The 19,372-nt window shown below is 44.6% G+C and overlaps 2 protein-coding genes across 3 annotated transcripts; one reads left to right on the forward strand and one right to left on the reverse strand.

Annotated features, from left to right (window-relative positions):
* Positions 1 to 7,983: 7,983 nt before the first annotated feature.
* On the forward strand, positions 7,984 to 11,616 carry LOC127331816 (serine carboxypeptidase II-3-like). Its single transcript, XM_051358018.2, is given in 8 exon segments — positions 7,984 to 8,630; positions 8,703 to 8,965; positions 9,061 to 9,318; positions 9,438 to 9,556; positions 10,719 to 10,811; positions 10,912 to 10,926; positions 10,928 to 11,015; positions 11,196 to 11,616. Coding segments are annotated over 8 exon segments (1,524 nt in total). The 5' UTR covers positions 7,984 to 8,119; the 3' UTR covers positions 11,373 to 11,616.
* A 566-nt stretch (positions 11,617 to 12,182) lies between these two features.
* On the reverse strand, positions 12,183 to 14,981 carry LOC127331817 (uncharacterized). Of its 2 annotated transcripts, XM_051358020.1 has the most exons (9): positions 14,642 to 14,981; positions 13,577 to 13,690; positions 13,407 to 13,475; positions 13,289 to 13,308; positions 13,156 to 13,208; positions 13,010 to 13,040; positions 12,832 to 12,913; positions 12,500 to 12,530; positions 12,183 to 12,399 (listed from the first exon to the last, which is right to left on the reverse strand). In XM_051358020.1, the coding sequence occupies exons 1-9, from the start codon at positions 14,883 to 14,885 to the stop codon at positions 12,387 to 12,389; spliced, it is 657 nt and encodes a 218-aa protein (XP_051213980.1). In that variant the 5' UTR covers positions 14,886 to 14,981; the 3' UTR covers positions 12,183 to 12,386. The 2 variants fall into 2 exon arrangements, with proteins under 2 accessions (XP_051213980.1, XP_071682077.1); XM_071825976.1 differs by having other exon boundaries at positions 12,183 to 12,530; positions 14,642 to 14,971.
* Positions 14,982 to 19,372: the final 4,391 nt, after the last annotated feature.

The following is a 19,372-nucleotide window of genomic DNA, read 5'->3' on the forward strand; positions in this document are numbered from 1 at the left end:
TTATGCATAAGCATGTAACAACAATTAATAATTTTCTCATTTGAGATTGAGGATATATGTCCAAAACTGAAACTTCCACCATGGATCATGGCTTTAGTTAGCGGCCCAATGTTCTTCTCTAACAATATGCATGCTTAACCATAGGGTGGTAGATCGCTCTTACTTCAGACAAGACGAACATGCATAGCAACTCACATGAAATTCAACAAAGAGTAGTTGATGGCATCCCCAGTGAACATGGTTATCGCACAACAAGCAACTTAATAAGAGATAAAGTACATAATTACATATTCAATACCACAATAGTTTTTAAGCTATTTGTCCCATGAGCTATATATTGCAAAGGTGAATGATGGAATTTTAAAGGTAGCACTCAAGCAATTTACTTTGGAATGGCGGAGAAATACCATGTAGTAGGTAGGTATGGTGGACACAAATGGCATAGTGTTGTTTGGCTCAGGATTTGGATGCATGAGAAGTATTCCCTCTCGATACAAGGTTTAGGCTAGCAAGGTTGTTTGAAGCAAACACAAGCACGAACTAGTACAGCAAAACTCACATAAAAGACATATTACAAGCATTATAAAACTATACATCGTCTTCCTTGTTGTTCAAACATCTTACTAGAAAATATCTAGACTCTAGAGAAACCACTCATGCAAACCAAATTTTAACAAGCTCTATGTATTTCTTCACTAATAGGTGCAAGGTATATGATGCAAGAGCTTAAACAAGAGCACAACAATTGCCAAGTATCAAGTTATTCAAGACATCATACTAATTACTACATGTAGCATTTTCCAATTCCAACCATATAATAATTAACGAAGCAGTTTCAACCTTCGCCATGAAAATTAAAAGCTAAGAACACATGTGTTCATACGAACCAGCGGAGCGTGTCTCTCTCCCACACAAGCATTTATTCAAACAAAAACAAAAACAAGAAACATACAGACGCTCCAAGTAAAGTGCATAAGATGTGATGGAATAAAAATATAGTTTCAGGGGAGGAACCTGATAATGTTGTCGATGAAGAAGGGGATGCCTTGGGCATCCCCAAGCTTAGACGCTTGAGTCTTCTTAGAATATGCAGGGGTGAACCACCGGGGCATCCCCAAGCTTAGAGCTTTCACTCTCCTTGATCATGTTGTATCATCTCCCTCTCTTGATCCTTGAAAACTTCCTCCACACCAAACTTAGAACAACTCATTAGAGGGTTAGTGCACAATCAAAATATACATGTTCAGAGGTGACATAATCATTCTTAACACTTCTGGACATTGCACAAAGCTACTGAAAGTCAATGGAATCAAAATATCCATCGAACATAACTAAACAGGCAATGCGAAATAAAAGGCAGAATCTGTCAAAACAGAACAGTTCGTATTGACGAATTTTATTGAGGCACCATACTTGCTCAAATGAAAATGCTCAAATTGAATGAAAGTTGCGTACATATCTGAGGATCACTCACGTAAATTGGCATAATTTTCTGAGTTACCTACACAGAATTTTGCCCAGATTCGTGACAGCAAAGAAATCTGTTTCTGCGCAGTAATCCAAATCTAGTATTGACTTTACTATCAAAGACTTTACTTGGCACAACAAAACACAAAACTAAGATAAGGAGAGGTTGCTACAGTAGTAAACAACTTCCAAGACACAAATATAAAACAAAGTACTGTAGCAAAATAACACATGGGTTATCTCCCAAGAAGTTCTTTTCTTTATAGCCATTAAGATGGGCTCAGCAGTTTTAATAATGCACTCGCAAGAAATAGTATTTGAAGCAAAAGAGAGCATCAAGAGGCAAATTCAAAACACATTTAAGTCTAACATGCTTCCTATGCAAAGGAATCTTGTAAATAAACAAGTTCATGAAGAGCAAAGTAACAAGCATAGGAAGATAAAACAAGTGTAGCTTCAAAAATTTCAGCACATAGAGAGACATTTTAGTAACATGAAAATTTCTACAACCATATTTTCCTCTCTCATAATAACTTTCAGTAGCATCATGAGCAAACTCAACAATATAAGTATCAAATGAAACATTCTTATCATGAGTCTCATACATAAAATTATTACTCTCCACATAGGCATAATCAATTTTATTAGTAATAGTGGGAGCAAATTCAACAAAGTAGCTATCATTATTATTCTCATCAAGTGTTGGAGGCATAGTATAATCACAACAAAATTTACTCTCCATAGTAGGTGGCACCAAAAGACCACTATCATTATAATCATCATATATGGGAGGCAAAGTATCATCAAAGAAAATTTTCTCCTCAATTCTTGGGGGACTAAAAAGATCATGAAAACCAGCTTCCCCAAGCTTAGAACTTTCTATATTATTATCAACAATGGTGTTCAAAGCGTTCATACTAATATTACTACCAGCATGCAAATAAGATTCCATAGGTTTTTTAATTTTCGCATCAAACAATCCATTTTTTAAATCAGGAAATAGAATAAGAAGATCATTCTTGTCCATTATGCCAAACTAGTGTAAACAAGAAACAAAAAGATGCAATTGCAGGATCTAAAGGAAATAGCTTTGAGTACTTACGATGCGCCAGAAAATAGCTTAGTAGCCGAGGTCCGGAGTGTGAGTACCTTTTACCTTTCCTCCCCGGCAACGGCGCCAGAAAATAGCTTGATGTCTACGTTCCCCCTCCTTTCCTGTAGACAATGTTGGGCCTCCAAGAGCAGAGGTTTGTAGAACAGCAGCAAGTTTTCCCTTAAGTGGATCACCCAAGGTTTATCGAACTCAGGGAGGAAGAGGTCAAAGATATCCCTCTCATGCAACCCTGCAACCTCAAAGCAAGAAGTCTCTTGTGTCCCCAACACACCTAATAGGTGTACTAGTTCGGCGAAGAGATAGTGAAATACAGGTGGTATGAATATATAGGAGCAGTAGCAACGGTGCCAGAAAATAGCTTGCTGGCGTGTAGTTGATGGTGGTAGTATTGCAGCAGTAGTAACACAGTAAAATAGTAAACAAGCAGCGATAACAGTATTTAGGAACAAGGCCTAGGGATTACACTTTCACTAGTGGACACTCTCAACATTGATCACATAACAGAATAGATAAATGCATACTCTACACTTTTGTTGGATGATGAACACATTGCGTAGGATTACACGAACCCTCAATGCCGGAGTTAACAAGCTCCACAATAATGTTCATGTTTTGGTAACCTTATAGTGTAAGATAGATCAAGAGACTAAACCAAGTACTAACATAGCATGCACACTGTCACCTTCATGCATATGTAGGAGGAATAGATCACATCAATATTATCATAGCAATAGTTAACTTCGCAATCTACAAGAGATCATGATCATAGCATAAACCAAGTACTAACACGGTGCACACACTGTCACCTTTACACACGTGCAGGAGGAATAAAACTACTTTAATAACATTGCTAGAGTAGCACATAGATAGTAGTGATACAAAACTCATATGAATCTCAATCATGTAAGGCAGCTCATGAGATTATTGTATTGAAGCACATAGGAGAGAGATGAACCACATAGCTACCGGTACAGCCCCGAGCCTCGATGGAGAACTACTCCCTCCTCATGGAAGCAGCAGCGGCGATGAAGATGGCGGTGACGATGGCAGCGGTGTCGATGGAGAAACCTTCCGGGGGCACTTCCCCGCTCCGGCAGTGTGCCGGAACAGAGACTCCTGTCCCCCAGATCTTGGCGTCGCGATGGCGGCGGCTCTGGAAGGTTTCTGTGGGTTTCGTCGAACGCCTCAGGGTTTTCGATCCAGGGGCTTTAAATAGGCGAAGAGGCGGCGCAGGAGGGTCGAAGGGGCGACGACACCATAGGGCGGCGCGGCCAGGGCCTGGGCCGCGCCGGCCTATGGTCTGGGGGCCCAGTGCCCCCCTCTGGTCCTTCCCGGGTGTTCTGGATGCTTCCGGTGAAAATAGGAACTTGGGCGTTGATTTCGTCCGATTCCGAGAATATTTCGTTACTAGGATTTCTGAAACCAAAAACAGCAGAAAACAGGAACTGGCACTTCGGCATCTTGTTAATAGGTTAGTTCCAGAAAATGCACGAATATGACATAAAGTGTGCATAAAACATGTAGATAACATCAATAATGTGGCATGGAACATAAGAAATTATCGATACGTCGGAGATGTATCACGCCACTGCGTAAATGGGTGGTTATAAAGGTGGGATTAATTATCCGGAAAGTATGAGTTGAGGCATATGGATCAACAGTGGGATTTGTCCATCCCGATGACGGATAGATATACTCTGGGCCCTCTCGGTGGAATATCGTCTAATGTCTTGCAAGCATATGAATAAGTTCATAAGAGACCACATACCACGGTACGAGTAAAGAGTACTTGTCAGGAGACGAGGTTGAACAAGGTATAGAGTGATACCGATGATCAAACCTCGGACAAGTAAAATATCGCGTGACAAAGGGAATTGGTATCGTATGTGAATGGTTCATTCGATCACTAAGTCATCGTTGAATATGTGGGAGCCATTATGGATCTCCAGATCCCGCTATTGGTTATTGGTCGGAGAGAAGTCTCAACCATGTCTACATAGTTCGCGAACCGTAGGGTGACACACTTAAGGTTTGATGTCGTTTAAGTAGATATGGAATATGGAATGGAGTTCGAAGTTTTGTTCGGAGTCTCGGATGGGATCCAGGACATCACGAGAAGTTCCGGAATGGTCCGAAGAATAAGATTCATATATAGGAAGTCATATTCCAAGTTTGGAAATGATCCGGTGCATTTATGGCAGGTTCTAGAAGGTTCTAGAAAAATCCGGAAGAATGGCACTATGGAAGGTGGAGTCCCGGAGGGACTCCACTAGCATGGCCGGCCAAACCCTAAAGGGGAGGAGTCCCAGGTGGGCTCCACCTTGGTGGCCGGCCAGCCCCACCTCAAGGAAAGGTGGGAGTCCCACCTTGAGTAGGACTCCCCCCTTGAGTAGGTTTCCCACCTTTGGGAAGTTTTAGTGTTGGGGTCTTATTCGAAGACTTGGACTACAACTCTTGGGGCTTCCACCTATATAATGAGGGACAAGGGGAGGGTGGCCGGCCACTCTTGGCCTCCAACCTTGGCTGCCCCCTTCATGGCCGGCGCCCAAAGCACCCCTCTCCCCAAACCCTAGCACCCCTCCTCCACATACAACTCCTGCATACGCTTAGGCGAAGCCCTGCCGGAGTTCTCCATCGACACCGCCACCACGCCGTCGTGCTGCCGGGATTCCGAGGAGGATCTACTACTTCCGCTGCCCGCTGGAACGGGGAGAAGGACGTCGTCTTCATCAACACCGAACGTGTGACCGAGTACGGAGGTGCTGCCCGATCGTGGCACCGTGATCAAGATCTTCTACGCGCTTTTGCAAGCGGCAAGTGATCGTCTACCACAGCAATAAGAGCCTACTCTTATAGGCTTTGGAAATCTTCAAGGGTGAGTCTTGATCATCCCCTTGTTGCTCCCGTCTTCTAGATTGCATCTTGGCTTGGATTGCGTTCTCGCGGTAGGAAATTTTTTGTTTTCTATGCAACGAATCCCTTCAAGGAGATGGGGTAGACCCTTCATCCACTCCAAGTTCTTAGAGTCTGCTCGCTCCGTATGTCTCTCCCTCCCTCCCTCTCACTCTCTCTCTCTCTATCTCAAAACTCTTCACATAAACGCTGAAAGGGTGCACCACTACCGCCGTTAGTGCAATGCCCTAGACGTTGGAATGCTACTAGATTAGATTAGCGTACCTGTTGACACTGAAGGAGGGATCATACCTTTGATCCTAGGAGCGAGATGGAGACCATACTTACGACTCGGAGGGATTATATGCCTAGCTAAGGGGATTGCCGCGTTCAGTATTTCACCAAATTTCTTCCACACTTTTATTGGTGAGATTTTCTATATCTTGTCTTGTTTATTGCATCTTCGTAGATAGATCTCGGTGGTTTGTGTAAGTAGATTTTTTCTGTATTCTATCACTTTCCCCTATAATAGACTCCCTAACCACCTCATAATTTAAAAGGAATAATTAAGAACTTTCAAAACACACCACTTCATATTCCCGAGACACGCGAAAGACCCAACCACCACACTGAAATTTCAATCCCCTGCCCGCTCCACCGTCGGCACATCCTTCCAATGTCCCAATGTCACGCCTATCCTCTTGTGACCCCTCCACTGTTTGAACAACTTCAACCCCTCATTCGGTCTTAATTCAGCAGGAAAAGGAGCCGTCAAACCGGATGCACCACCGCCATTAAAGCCTCCTGGAGATCGGTCGTGCATCTCCCCTACCATTCTACCCCCTGCCCACCGCCACTTGTCCATCAGAGCTCTCGTGGCCTTCCTCGTACTGACACTCCGCCCTCTAGCATCATTGTGTGTTGCTCGCCACATTCCCTCCGGCGTCGCCCATCCTTCCTGCGAGCATGCGAGCGTCGCAATGGTTTCATGGGATATGAGCGAGGACATGGAGTCCATCCAAAGAGCCACCTTCTTGGCCGATGAGTTAGGTTTGTTTAGGATTTTCTCAGTGTTGATGTGTAATTACTGGTTTAAAAGTCAGACTTAGACATTATTTTGAAGGAATAATGATTATGTTTGAAGATTTAAATTTGACGGTCGACGAGAAGAAAAATACGAGGAAGAAACGAAGAAGGTGAAAGAGAAGATATCACTAGGACATTATGCTAATACAATGACGGATGAACCAATGAAGAAGATCGAGGATGAAAGAAGAGAATAAACAAACAAAAGATGCAACATATATCGTCCATCATGGGACATGTCTTGTACGTTCCATGGTGAAGTCAGAGGTGGAGAATATCATGGAAGCCGAGATCGGAGGACTAGTAATGGTGGTTCGAGTCTTTGTATTGATGATGAATTTTTTTTGGTGATTCGTGACTCGTAGTAGCGGTATGCAAGTTGGAGCAACAACATAGGTGAAGTTTAATGTCTTACATTGCAGGGTGAAAGTCTAAGGTCCGATCTTAATTGGTTGGGTCTACCAATAGCCTTATTGAAGACTATTAGAAGTATAATATGTAAGGGTATATATGTAAGACTATGACTCATCATTTTGTACTCCAAGTCTACCCTTTCCCTTTGTACCTCTATATATACCACACGAGGGTCCAAGCAATACACCACACGAAAATTATGGTTCTACAATTTCTATAAAGACATTGTTTTGAGAGCGTGGACTTTCTCCAAGGTGAAATCCTATGATCTATGATCGGGCGACGACGATGTTTGTGCTCTGTTTCCTTCTTGGAAACGCCGCTTTGTAGGAATTTAGACTTCATGTGTTGTCTTGGTGGTGTTTGTACTGCAGCTACAGGAAATAGATCAGAAACATTTTTGAGAATCAGCTACCTTGAAGATGAAGAAGATCGAAAGATATGGTTTTGAGAAGAAAACATGTTCCTAAATGTGCATTCAGTGATACTACTGGAGTATTATTATCGTGGTCAAGGTTGTAATACTCCCTTCATCTATTAATAGATGTCCGATGTCGTCTAAATTTAGACGTATTTATGCACTAAAGAGTGTCTAGATACATTTAAATTTAGATAAACTTTTGACATCAAAAGATGGACAGAGGTAGTAGAAAAAAGACAGACATTTTGGGAGTCATTTATAAGGTTCTAGTGGAGATGCTTTAACTGAACCGTTCGATTCTGATGGAGACACCACCACAACAGTTATGTCATCAGCAAAATCCAAGAGATCCTGATAATGCTTGCAAGTTGCTACTTCATCGCTGCCTTCCCTTTAAAGTAACAAACAGGAAATGGTTCGTCGGTTATAACAGAAGAAATCTTATTGCAATGAAATGAAAGCATGTGCTGCCCTAGTGGATGCATGGACGGATCAAATGGATGATCTATCTTGTATTGGATGGGAACTTTGCCACCGATTCTTACCTGTCCGTCAATTTGTCCCATGTCGAATTTAATCGGCACTGCGGATTCCCGCCCTATAAATACCAGGTCGAAACGAGAGCCCGTTGTCTCCAGCGTGCAGCGTGCCTGTCTGAAAGCTACCTGCCGATATACTGACAGTGAGGTGCCGTCGATCCGGCACGAGCAGCGCGCGCAGTCGCCATGAAGACCATTGTCGCGGTGTTCCTGCTTCTGGTGGCGGCGCAATGCCTCGCGCTGGGCTCCGGCACGGCAGCTGCGGCGAAGGTGCGCCGGACGCGGCAGGGCGACTACCTGAACCGGCTGCGCGGATCGCCATCCTCGGGCCTGTCGTCCTGGGAGTCGCTGGCGGCCGTGGAGGAGACGACGAAGGCGGCGGGTAGCAGGAAGCCCGTGGCGGCGGACGTCGGGCGCAAGGAGGCCGACCGCGTGGAGGCGCTCCCCGGACAGCCGCGCGGCGTGGACTTCGCGCAGTACGCCGGCTACGTGACGGTGGACGCGGCGGCCGGGCGCGCCCTGTTCTACTACCTCGCCGAGGCCGTCGGCGGGTCGTCGTCCAAGCCCCTCCTCCTGTGGCTCAACGGAGGGCCCGGGTGCTCGTCGTTCGGGTACGGCGCCATGGAGGAGCTCGGCCCGTTCCGCGTCATGAGCGACGGCAAGACGCTCTACCGCAACCCCTACTCCTGGAACCACGGTACGCATGCACCACACTCATTTCAGTTGGCAAATTAGTGACAGCGTGAACTGATCGAGCAACGGTGTGCAGCGTCGAACGTGCTGTTCTTGGAGAGCCCGGCGGGGGTGGGGTACTCGTACTCGAACACGACGGCGGACTACAGCCGGAGTGGCGACAACAAGACGGCGGACGACGCGTACCTGTTCCTGGCAAACTGGATGGAGCGGTTCCCGGAGTACAAGGGCCGCGACTTCTACCTCGCCGGCGAGAGCTACGCCGGCCACTACGTCCCGCAGCTGGCCCACGCCATCCTCCGCCACGCCTCGCCGAACATCAACCTCAAAGGCATCATGGTAATAATCAATCCGACACACGTCAACCTCGGCCATTTTATTCGCACACCTATCCAGAAGTCTCTCACCGCTAACACGATGATTGGTGTGTAAAGATCGGGAACGCGGTGATCAACGACTGGACGGACAGCAAGGGCATGTACGACTTCTTCTGGACGCACGCGCTCATCTCCGACGAGACCGCCGACGGCATCAACAAGAACTGCAACTTCACCCCCGGCGCGGCGTCCAACGAGCTCTGCGACGACTCCTCCAGCGCCGCCGACGAGAGCCTCCGGGACATCGACATCTACAACATCTACGCGCCCAACTGCCAGTCCGAGAAGCTCGTCACGCCGCCCATCACCCCGTCGGTGCGTTGTCCATCGATCGTCACTAACTAGTTCTACAGTAGTGCACTAGTCCCAAATAATGGGTGAGGCTGATTCACAGGGATACTGATTGAGTTTACTTTGATTCTACGTGTGGCCAGATCGACAACTTCGATCCTTGCACGGACTATTATGTGGACGCCTACCTCAACCGCCCGGACGTACAAAAGGCGCTACACGCGAACGTCACACGCCTCGGCCATTCCTGGTCAGCCTGCAGGTACATCCGTACTCGATCCTTTTTTTCTAGAAAGAGGGAAAAAAGGACGTTTCTAGATTTTAGTGACATAGAACTAACTTAATTCTCAGTGAGACGATATCACCAATTGCATCATGCTCAGTTTTACTCCACGACATGAAGTCGTCTGAATCATATATAGGATGTAGAAGCCTAACGATTTCATCTTCAGTTATCCAAAAACAAAGGTAGATGTATAGGACACCACTCCTATTAGTGTTGCTTATGATGGATCCGAGCACAGTGCAGAGTGCAGGGCGCCATCGAGCTGAAACCGATTGATAGAAGAAACACAATCAGGGAGGGATCGACATGACACTGCATTATTGGATTCTTTTTGGGTGCTTCATCAATCATGCGTCAACAACAACTACTAACCCTGGTTGAAGTAAACCACACACCACACTAATCAATACCCTTGCACGAAAAGTACCCTCATTTTTTCTCATCAACAAAAAGTATAATACTCCAATTTGGCAAGTAGTAACTACTATAGGGATATATGCCCTACCGACCATGCAAGGATGGTAGGTGCATCACAACAAGGGTAGATGCTAACTTGCAGTAAGCAATGTGGTAATTCATTAGTATATATATGTGCTCAAAAGGCTGGCTGGTTGCCCAAACTTGTAGCGATCACCTGCTGCCCTTCACGTGATCTAGATGCAAATTGACATAGTTTTTTCAATGAGTTGGTGTCCAAACTCATTGTCCTCCAGCAATTTCATCCAGAGTTAACAAGTGAGAAGATAGGTCATGCATGCGTGGTACCAGTTCACTCTGACTAATTTAGACGCGTGTTCTCGAGGAAAGATTCATGCCAAGATCTGATCCTGCATTTTCCTTTTCATGGCGTGATCCAATGCGCATGTCGGATTGCACCAACCACCCATATGCTCTTGGGTTCTTTAATTTGTGCATATACGTAACGTATAACAATACGATACTACATATCTTGCGCAACATGCGTGGAATTATTAGGGATTTTTTGTCCATATTGCTAGTTGCCCATGCTGCGAGCCTGTGATGATTGGCAGGCCCATGTGCAATCAGATCCGTCAATCCAGATCACCTTGAAAAATAAAGTTTGTTTCCTTCGAATCATGGAGTAATTTGTAAAATGTTGCGGCTATCTTATTTTCAGTGAAGTCTTGAGACACTGGGTTGACAGCGCCACAACGGTCCTGCCTATAATCCGGGAGCTGATGAAAAACAACATCAGAGTCTGGGTTTACAGGTATGCATGATATGACTTTTTTTTAGAGGAGAAGTGAACAAATTTGCGGTGTACATGCAATGCAAATTAATTATAACACAATGGACATTTACCTTTGCAGTGGAGACACCGATGGCAGTGCCCGTCACTTCTAGTAGACTCTCTGTCAACCAGCTCCAGCTTCCAGTGGCAGCAAAATGGAGGCCATGGTTCAGCAACACCAAGGTGCTTACTTACACTCATCTCTTCCTTGGCAATAATCAGTTCATAAAAAGAGAATGCACGTGATTCTACCCTGATAATAAACTCGGCAGAATTTGAAATCCTGAAGCTCCGATACTATAATTACCAGTTTTATGCTCGGACTAGAGAAATAAAATGATTTGTTCAATTTTGTAAAAACAGGGTGCTGGAGAGGTTGGTGGCTACGTTGTGCAGTACAAGGGCGACCTCAGCTTGGTAACCGTGAGAGGAGCAGGCCATGAGGTCCCCAGCTACCAGCCACAGCGAGCGCTTGTGCTTGTCCAGAATTTCCTCGCAGGCACAATGCTCCCTCTCTGCAAAACGTGCGACCAGGATTAACATAAGAAATATTAAAAGTAGTACACCAGCAGTTTTACAGATTGTATCATTTCATTCGGTACAAGAAATAAGCACAATCAAGTAAGTTAGACACAGAAAAGCATCAAACCCATGCCCTCTGAAGATCATGTAACTGCAGGTCAGGAAATGCTTTCATACAGATAAGAAACTGTATGAGTAATTTATTAAGTCCGAATATTTATGCCAAAATGGCATGCTGCAATACTAGAGATAACTGTATCAAGTGGTGCCTCCATGTGTTACAGTGACTAATCAGGAGAATGAAATTTATATAGTATGTTGGTTCCAAAGCAGAAGCAGCATCAAGAGTTGCATAATTTCAATTGCTATAACAATTCCAATTGCTACATCAATTTCATTCAGTACATAGAATAAGAAAATCAAGTGAAGTTAGATAGATAAAGCCGTCAAACTATCGAATCGATGCGCTTCACTAATCATGAACTGCAGGTCAGCAAAATGCTTTCACATAGATAGAAGTCTGTATGGTGTAATTTACCGAGTCTGAAGAATGATAGACCAAATGGCATGCTGAAATTCTGAGACCTACATGTGTTACAATCACCAATCAGGAGAACGAAACTATATCTTGCAGAACCAGTAGATACAAAAAGCTGTGTGAATATACTCTTTCAGGAAACAGCTAGTGTTACTTGCATACAACAAAATACAATGATTGAACAACGGCAATTGTGTTGGCATTGCACAGAGGATGAAATTTGACACATTTTCTTCCTCAAATGCGCCAAATAATCCCGTGCTCCCTTGAGCACAGGATAATAACCAGTGTAACACAATATAGTGACTCGCTGATTCTTATAAGATCACTGAAAAAATGTACACATGTGCAAAAACACACTTTCTATCTTTGGATGGCCATAATGGTGGCAACATCACGCGCAACAATGCACAAATATTGTGAGACGAATCATTCAACAGCTCACTCTGAATCTTGCATCTCTAAGTGGTTTTTGGTTGGAGAACCTATCCCTGTTAATCCTTGCACCTTTTTGCAGACATAAATATAATGAGAGTCAGGATCCTCTGGAATAAAGCCGTCAGGCAATCTACCACTCTCATCCAGTGGAACAGGATCGAAGACAGACCTTCTTGTCTTTCCCTTGAACCCAGGTCTTGCTGCAATACGTTAAAATACCGATCATAAAGTACACAAACAACTGTAGAATTACAGAAATTGAGCTCACTCAGGCAGGATAGATGTGACAAAGAAACATTTTCATTTTTGTAAGTTAAAGCTCCAATTCATACAAAATATGGGGCAACCCTACTCATGGACACACAAACAGAAATACTATTGCCTTTTTTTAGACCAAAATATTATTGTCATTAAGCAGGGAAATTGTTAACACAGCGGACTAAACTTGGACATGTCTGCCATGCAAAGAAAAGACAGAATTGACATAATACTTGTACGTACGCAGAATGTACAGTGAAATTTTCCAACTGCATACTGGCTGGTTCAAATGAGGAATTCGTGCTGATGGATCACCATAAGTTATCTATCAGTTCAGAAACAAAATTTTGATCATTATAATCAGTGGCAGAAAATAACATATTAAAGCTGTGCTACTAAGAAACTCATCCAAACTGCGTACCAACATAAAGACTCCCCCTGGTTTAAGAAGCCTACAGTTAGAAAAGGTACAACTGATAAGAAGGCAGGACTGCTGAAATGTAGGAGATATATTGGTGTAGATGAGAATGTAAGTGATACTTCAATGGGGTTGAAGATATTAAAAACCTGTCTACTTCCAGGACCATCTGAGCTGCGCTGAGAGGAGCCTCCACACCACACTGTGGAAGTAGCAAGAGCGTGATGTTGAAGATGTACCAATATAAGGAACATAGACAATGACATAATGTCACCTACTTACCATCAAAGAGTCCAAAGTACCTTGAAGAAATGCACAAACAGAACAAGTGGTATTAGGCACGTGTGGCAATCGACTCATTACTTATTAAAACACCAATGTTGCCTGAAGAAACTCATACCTTTGTCAATGGCACAATCAAATGATTCATCAGGAAATTTACTCATATCCCTAACATCCATTTGCATGTCTACAGATCATAAGAAAATCAACAGGCGCTAGATTGCACTTCACAGGAAAAAAAAAAAGGAAATCGATACACGCTAGAAAGGAAAATTTACTTAAGGATACATTGTAGTTGTGGAAGATCGAAATACTTCTTTCTCATCATCTCAATTAAAACCGAAGAAATGTCAATGTTTATAATCTCCCTGTAGCCATCAGCGACCATATCCTCTGACATAACTACGAACAGCAGAGCATGGGAAGAAAATTTAAATTAGCACAGGGAGTGTAATCATTAATATTTTGGAGCTTGGATTTAAGAGCGCAGGTTAAATCCCTAGACTCTATCCTTGACTCCTGCTCATCCCATCCAGGGAGCAAAATCCAACTCCTGCTCATTAAGAGAGGGGGAAAACCAGCATAGCACATAGAGGGCGTGTTTGTGTTATGGGGGAAACATGCCAAAAAAAACTCATGCCAATAGTTGCTGCGGAATTTGCCAGATGAAGGTTTGGTTTGTGGTTGGGAACTTGGGATTGTCATACAGAGGTATGATGGTTACAGATGTGTGTTTCCGTAGTTCCTCTGAAAATTTTAACTTTTCGGACAATCTGTTCCTGCCCCATTAGGCCATGACAGTTCACAGTGACTGCTCAGCATCACGACCCTGTCCATTCACACATTCCCTAACAGCAACAATATACCACAGTGTGTCATACAGAGTATAAGTATCAGATTAAGGGCACTGCCATATGTCAGATTGTGGACTTATAGATTGGCCTTATGTTATTGCCACGACAATGTAGAATGACAAGGAAAGAATTCCAGCAAAATCGCCACCTAGTCCTGGATAATTTCCGCAAAATATTGCGTAGCTACAAGAGTGACAGCAATTTCCACCAGAACAGACATTGACAAAGCGCTGTGCAAGCAACAGTGATCACTCGTTCACTAGTCTTTGACAATCACCCCAGTTCACAGATCACAATCACGCCAATATTAGTATGAATGAGTTCCCAAAGGGGGGAGGAGAAAAAGAAAGGAGGTTTCTACTTCCGGATAAAAAAAGAGCCAAAATAGGCAAGCACTAGCGCAACGGGCACAAGCGAGCGTGGTCTCTTCGGACTACGGTTCAATCGAGGGAACCGCCGAACCGGTGGGAGGAGGAGGAGAAGGGAAGGGGGTGCGTACGCGCGGAGCCGCAGCCGATCATGAGGAGGCGCGAGGCCGGCGGCACGAAGCGGCGGACGAAGGGGCGCAGCGCGGCGTAGCGCTGGTACCAGTCGTAGGGCGCGCCGCCCTCCTCCACGTACCGCGCGTCCCAGTACCCCGCCTCCCCGTAGCAGAACACCGTGCCGCCGCCGTCGGTTCTTGCGGCCCCCTCCTCGTCCTCCTCCGCCACGCGCGGCGAAAGCGGCGCCGAGGACGACGACATCGCGCGCCCGGGGGAGGGATGGAGGGAGGGAGTGAGCTGAGGGAGGCGCGCGGGGCGGATGGGGAAGGGAGGGGAGAATAGTAGGTGGTGGTGGGAGTGGGAGGAGCATCGGCATCGGTACCGGTGTGCTCGGGCGAGCTTGGGACCAGCCGCCCGCCCGCCCGCCCGCCCGCCACCACACGTCGCCGTCGTCGCCACCCGATGCGCATTTTCTTTCGTTATTACCTGTTGTTACCCTTTCCGTTCGTTTTTCTCCCGCCTCAGGTTTTTCGCCCCTTTCTTCTCGGTTGCCATATCACGCCGACTTTTCCGACGGTCTGCTCTCGTCTTGGCCGTTGGCATGTTGCTCTGATTATGCGGCTCAAAATTTATATTCACTACTTTTTTTGCGAATTATTTTGCTTGCCCGAAAAAAATGATACTCCGTATCTCCATTTCAACTCCCCAGAGTTCAATATTTGATCGATGACAAACTCAACTATTTGTAATTTGGTTAATCACAAAAGCAAGTCCCTTTGATTGTGGTCAGGCATCTTCTTGTGGTCGTGCATCTTCTGACAAAGCATTTTACTACCTTTTTTGAACGGAAGAAGTACATGAAGTTTCCCGACCAAAACAGGCTTCCTACCATGGCCTACCAGATCACACGCAAGGAGGATGGTGTTCACTTGTTCCTTCTTCGCGGCACTATAACATGGAACTAGCCAGAGCACGGCGCGGTAGCACACTCGCCCATGTTGTAGCAGGGAAAACACAGACATGCCGGAAACCGCAAGAGGAACTGACATCCCAGGGATAATAGGTTAATCCACGTCACCTAACTTAATTTTTAATAGTTAGATCTAAAATATATTTTTTCAATAAAGGAAATATATTAATATCAAAAGATACCAATTACATCCAACCTTTGCAACAACGCAACACTCTAATGGCAGTACTGATGCACACAGCCAAAAAAATAAAAGAAAACTAAGAAAAAAAAAGTCCCGATGTAACATCTCAGGTCTAGCAACAGCAATACAACCACCACCAAGACAACACCTGAAATACAGACTCTCGAAAAGCGACGCCTTCCAGAAGGGAACGGTGCACCAGCGACGTCATCGCCCGACCAAAGATCTTAGATTTTCACCCTCAAGATAGTCCCCGCTCTCAAAACAATGCCTTCAACAAGTTCATTGCCAAGCACAACCAGTAAAGGCCAGACCTTGGGTTTTCACCCTAAAAGGTAGGACTCTAAACTTCACCTGTGTTGCCGCCCTCAATTTCATACCATTATTGCGGAGCCCGGAACACCAAGCAAGTCCCTCAACAACGCGAAGACTTGAACCTTCCTTAGCTAGTCCTCCAATCCGGCCTTCATGATATTCTCTTCTTCTGACTTCATCATGGATCAAAATGTCACTTGATGTCAACACAGAATAGAGCTTCGTGTCGCTCCCTCCAGAACCAAACGGTTGGAATAAAAGCATGGGTGCGCGCGACCGAATACCACCCGATACATCAAACTCCAGGCAAAATATGCATTGTTACATTTGCCGATGGAGGTTACCGGAACTCATCACTCCGACCAGATTTAGACAGACAAACCTTAGATAGGTCTTCATCTTCGCAGAAGAGAGACCCTAGGACCACCACCAATATTCAGGTCGGGCCCCGACGCCGCCGACCATCCCAGACCATCCGTGGCAAAGCGGTGACACCAAGCGAATGGGCAACGCCTTGCAGCCGGCTGATGACGCGTGAAGCACACGTCCGTTGGGAACCCCAAGAGGAAGGTGTGATGCGTACAACAGCAAGTTTCCCTCAGTAAGAAACCAAGGTTTATCGAACCAGTAGGAGATGAAGTCCACGTGAAGATTGTTGGTAAAGGAGTGTAGTGCGGCGCAACACCAGAGATTTCAGCGCCAACGTGGAACCTACACAACACAATCAAGATACTTTGCCCCAACTTAACAGTGAGGTTGTCAATCTCACCGGCTTGCTGTAAACAAAGGATTAAACGTATGGTGTGGAGAATGATGTTTGCTTGCAAAGAACAATAGAGAACAATGATTGCAGTAGGTTGTATTTCAGATGTAAAAGAATGGACCGGGGTCCACAGTTCACTAGCGCTGTCTCTCCAATAAGATAAATAGCATGTTGGGTGAAGAAATTACAGTTGGACAATTGATAAATAGAGAGGGCATAAAAATGCACATACATATCATGATGACTACTATGAGATTTACTTAGGGCATTACGACAAAGAACATAGACAGCTATCCAGCATGCATCTATGCCTAAAAAGTCCACCTTCGGGTTAGCATCCGCACCCCTTCCAGTATTGAGTTGCAAACAACAGATAATTGCATTAAGTACTGTGCGTAATGTAAACAATACAAATATCCTTAGACAAAGCATTGATGTTTTATCCCTAGTGGCAACATCACATCCACAACCTTAGAACTTTCTGTCACTGTCCCAGATTCAATGGAGGCATGAATCCACTATCGAGCATAAATACTCCCTCTTGGAGTTACAAGTATCAACTTGGCCAGAGCCTCTACTAGCAACGGAGAGCATGCAAGATCATAAACAACACATATATGATAGATCGATAATCAACTTGACATAGTATTCCATATTCATCGGATCCCAGCAAACACAACATGTAGCATTACAAATAGATGATCTTGATCAGGATAGACAGCTCACAAGATCTAAACATGATAGCACAAGAGGAGAAGAAAACCATCTAGCTACTGCTATGGACCCATAGTCCAAGGATGAACTACTCACGCATCAGTCCGGAGGCGGGCATGGTGGTGTAGAGCCCTCCGGTGATGATTCCCCTCTCCGGCAGGGTGCCGGAGGCGATCTTCAGAATCCCCCGAGATGGGATTGGCGGCGATGGCGTCCCAGTAACTTTTCACGTATCATGACTCTCGGTACTAGGGTTTTCGCGACGGAGGGAATATATAGGCGAAGGGGCAGAGTCGGGGGACGCACGAGGGGCCCACCCCATATGGCGGCACGGCCAGGGGTGGGGCCGCGCCCCCTATGGTGTGGCCGCCTCGAGTCCCCTCTCCGTCTCCTCTTCGGTGTTCTGGAAGGCTCCATGGAAAATAAGACCGTGGGCTTTTGTTTCGTCCAATTCCGAGAATGTTTCCTGTGTAGGATTTCTGAAACCAAAAACAGCAGAAAACAGGAACTGGCGCTTCGGCATCTTGTTAATAGGTTAGTGCCGGAAAATGCATAAAAATGATATAAAGTGTATATAAAACATGTGAGTATTGTCATAAAACTAGCATGGAACATAAGAAATTATAGATAAGTTTGAGACGTATCAAGCATCCCCAAGCTTAGTTCCTACTCGCCCTCAAGTAGGTAAACGACAACAAGGATAATTTCTGAAGTGACATGCTACCATCATAATCTTGATCAATACTATTGTAAAGCATATAAGATGAATGAAGTGATTCAAAGCAATGGTGAAGATAATGACTAAACAACTGAATCATATAGCAAAGACTTTTCATGAATAGTACTTTCAAGACAAGCATCAACAAGTCTTGCATAAGAGTTAACTCATAAAGCAATAGATTCTTAATAGAAGGTTTTGAAGCACAACAAAGGAAGATTTAAGTTTCAGCAGTTGCTTTCAACTTTCAACATGTATATCTCATGGATAATTGTCAACACAAAGTAATATGATGAGTGCAAATAAGCAAGTATGTAAAAATCAATGCACACAGTTGACACAAGTGTTTGCTTCTAAGATAGAAAGAAGTAGGTAAACTGACTCAACATAAAGTAAAAGAAAGGCCCTTCGCAGAGGGAAGCAGGGATTACTCATGTGCTAGAACTTTTTTTTTTGAAAACATAGAAACAATTTTGTCAACGGTAGTAATAATTCATATGTGTTATGCATAAAACTTCCTATAAGTTGCAAACCTCTGATGTCTGCGCACGCTTCTATTCCTGTAGACAGTGTTGGGCCTCCAAGAGCAGAGGTTTGTAGAACAGCAGCAAGTTTCCCTTAAGTGAATCACCCAAGGTTTATCGAACTCAGGGAGGTAGAGGTCAAAGATATCCCTCTCAAGCAACCCTGCAATTAAGATACAAGAAGTCTCTTGTGTCCCCAACACACCTAATACACTTGTCAGATGTATAGGTGCACTAGTTCGGCGAAGAGATAGTGAAATACAAGTAATATGGATGATTGTAAGTAGTAACTGTAATCTGAAATAAATATGGCAGCAAGCGAACATGTAACCGAACTTGTTGGAAACGGTGTTTCAATGCTTAGAAACAAGGCCTAGGGATCATAATTTCACTAGTGGACACTCTCAACAATGATCACATAACTGAATAAATAAATGCTACTTTTAACACTTTCTTGTTGGATAACAAACACCATTCATTGTGTAGGGCTACAAAGCACACCTCAAGCCGGAGTAAACAAGCTCCACAACTTTATAAAGGAGTCACACACGATGCGCGCA

The sequence above is a fragment of the Lolium perenne genome, chromosome 2 (genome assembly GCF_019359855.2).
Source record: "Lolium perenne isolate Kyuss_39 chromosome 2, Kyuss_2.0, whole genome shotgun sequence".
NCBI classification, from domain to species: Eukaryota; Viridiplantae; Streptophyta; class Magnoliopsida; order Poales; family Poaceae; genus Lolium; species Lolium perenne.

What these genes read in the sequence shown, in the direction of transcription:
- LOC127331817 (XM_071825976.1), bottom strand. Translation starts at nt 14,885, where the DNA reads ATGTCGTCGTCCTCGGCGCCGCTTTCGCCGCGCGTGGCGGAGGAGGAC. An exon ending in GTACTTTGGACTCTTTGATG is followed by an intron (nt 13,209 to 13,288) that starts GTAAGTAGGTGA and finishes CTACTTCCACAG; the next exon opens with TGTGGTGTGGAGGCTCCTCT. An exon ending in CAGGGGGAGTCTTTATGTTG is followed by an intron (nt 12,914 to 13,009) that starts GTACGCAGTTTG and finishes CTGAACTGATAG; the next exon opens with ATAACTTATGGTGATCCATC.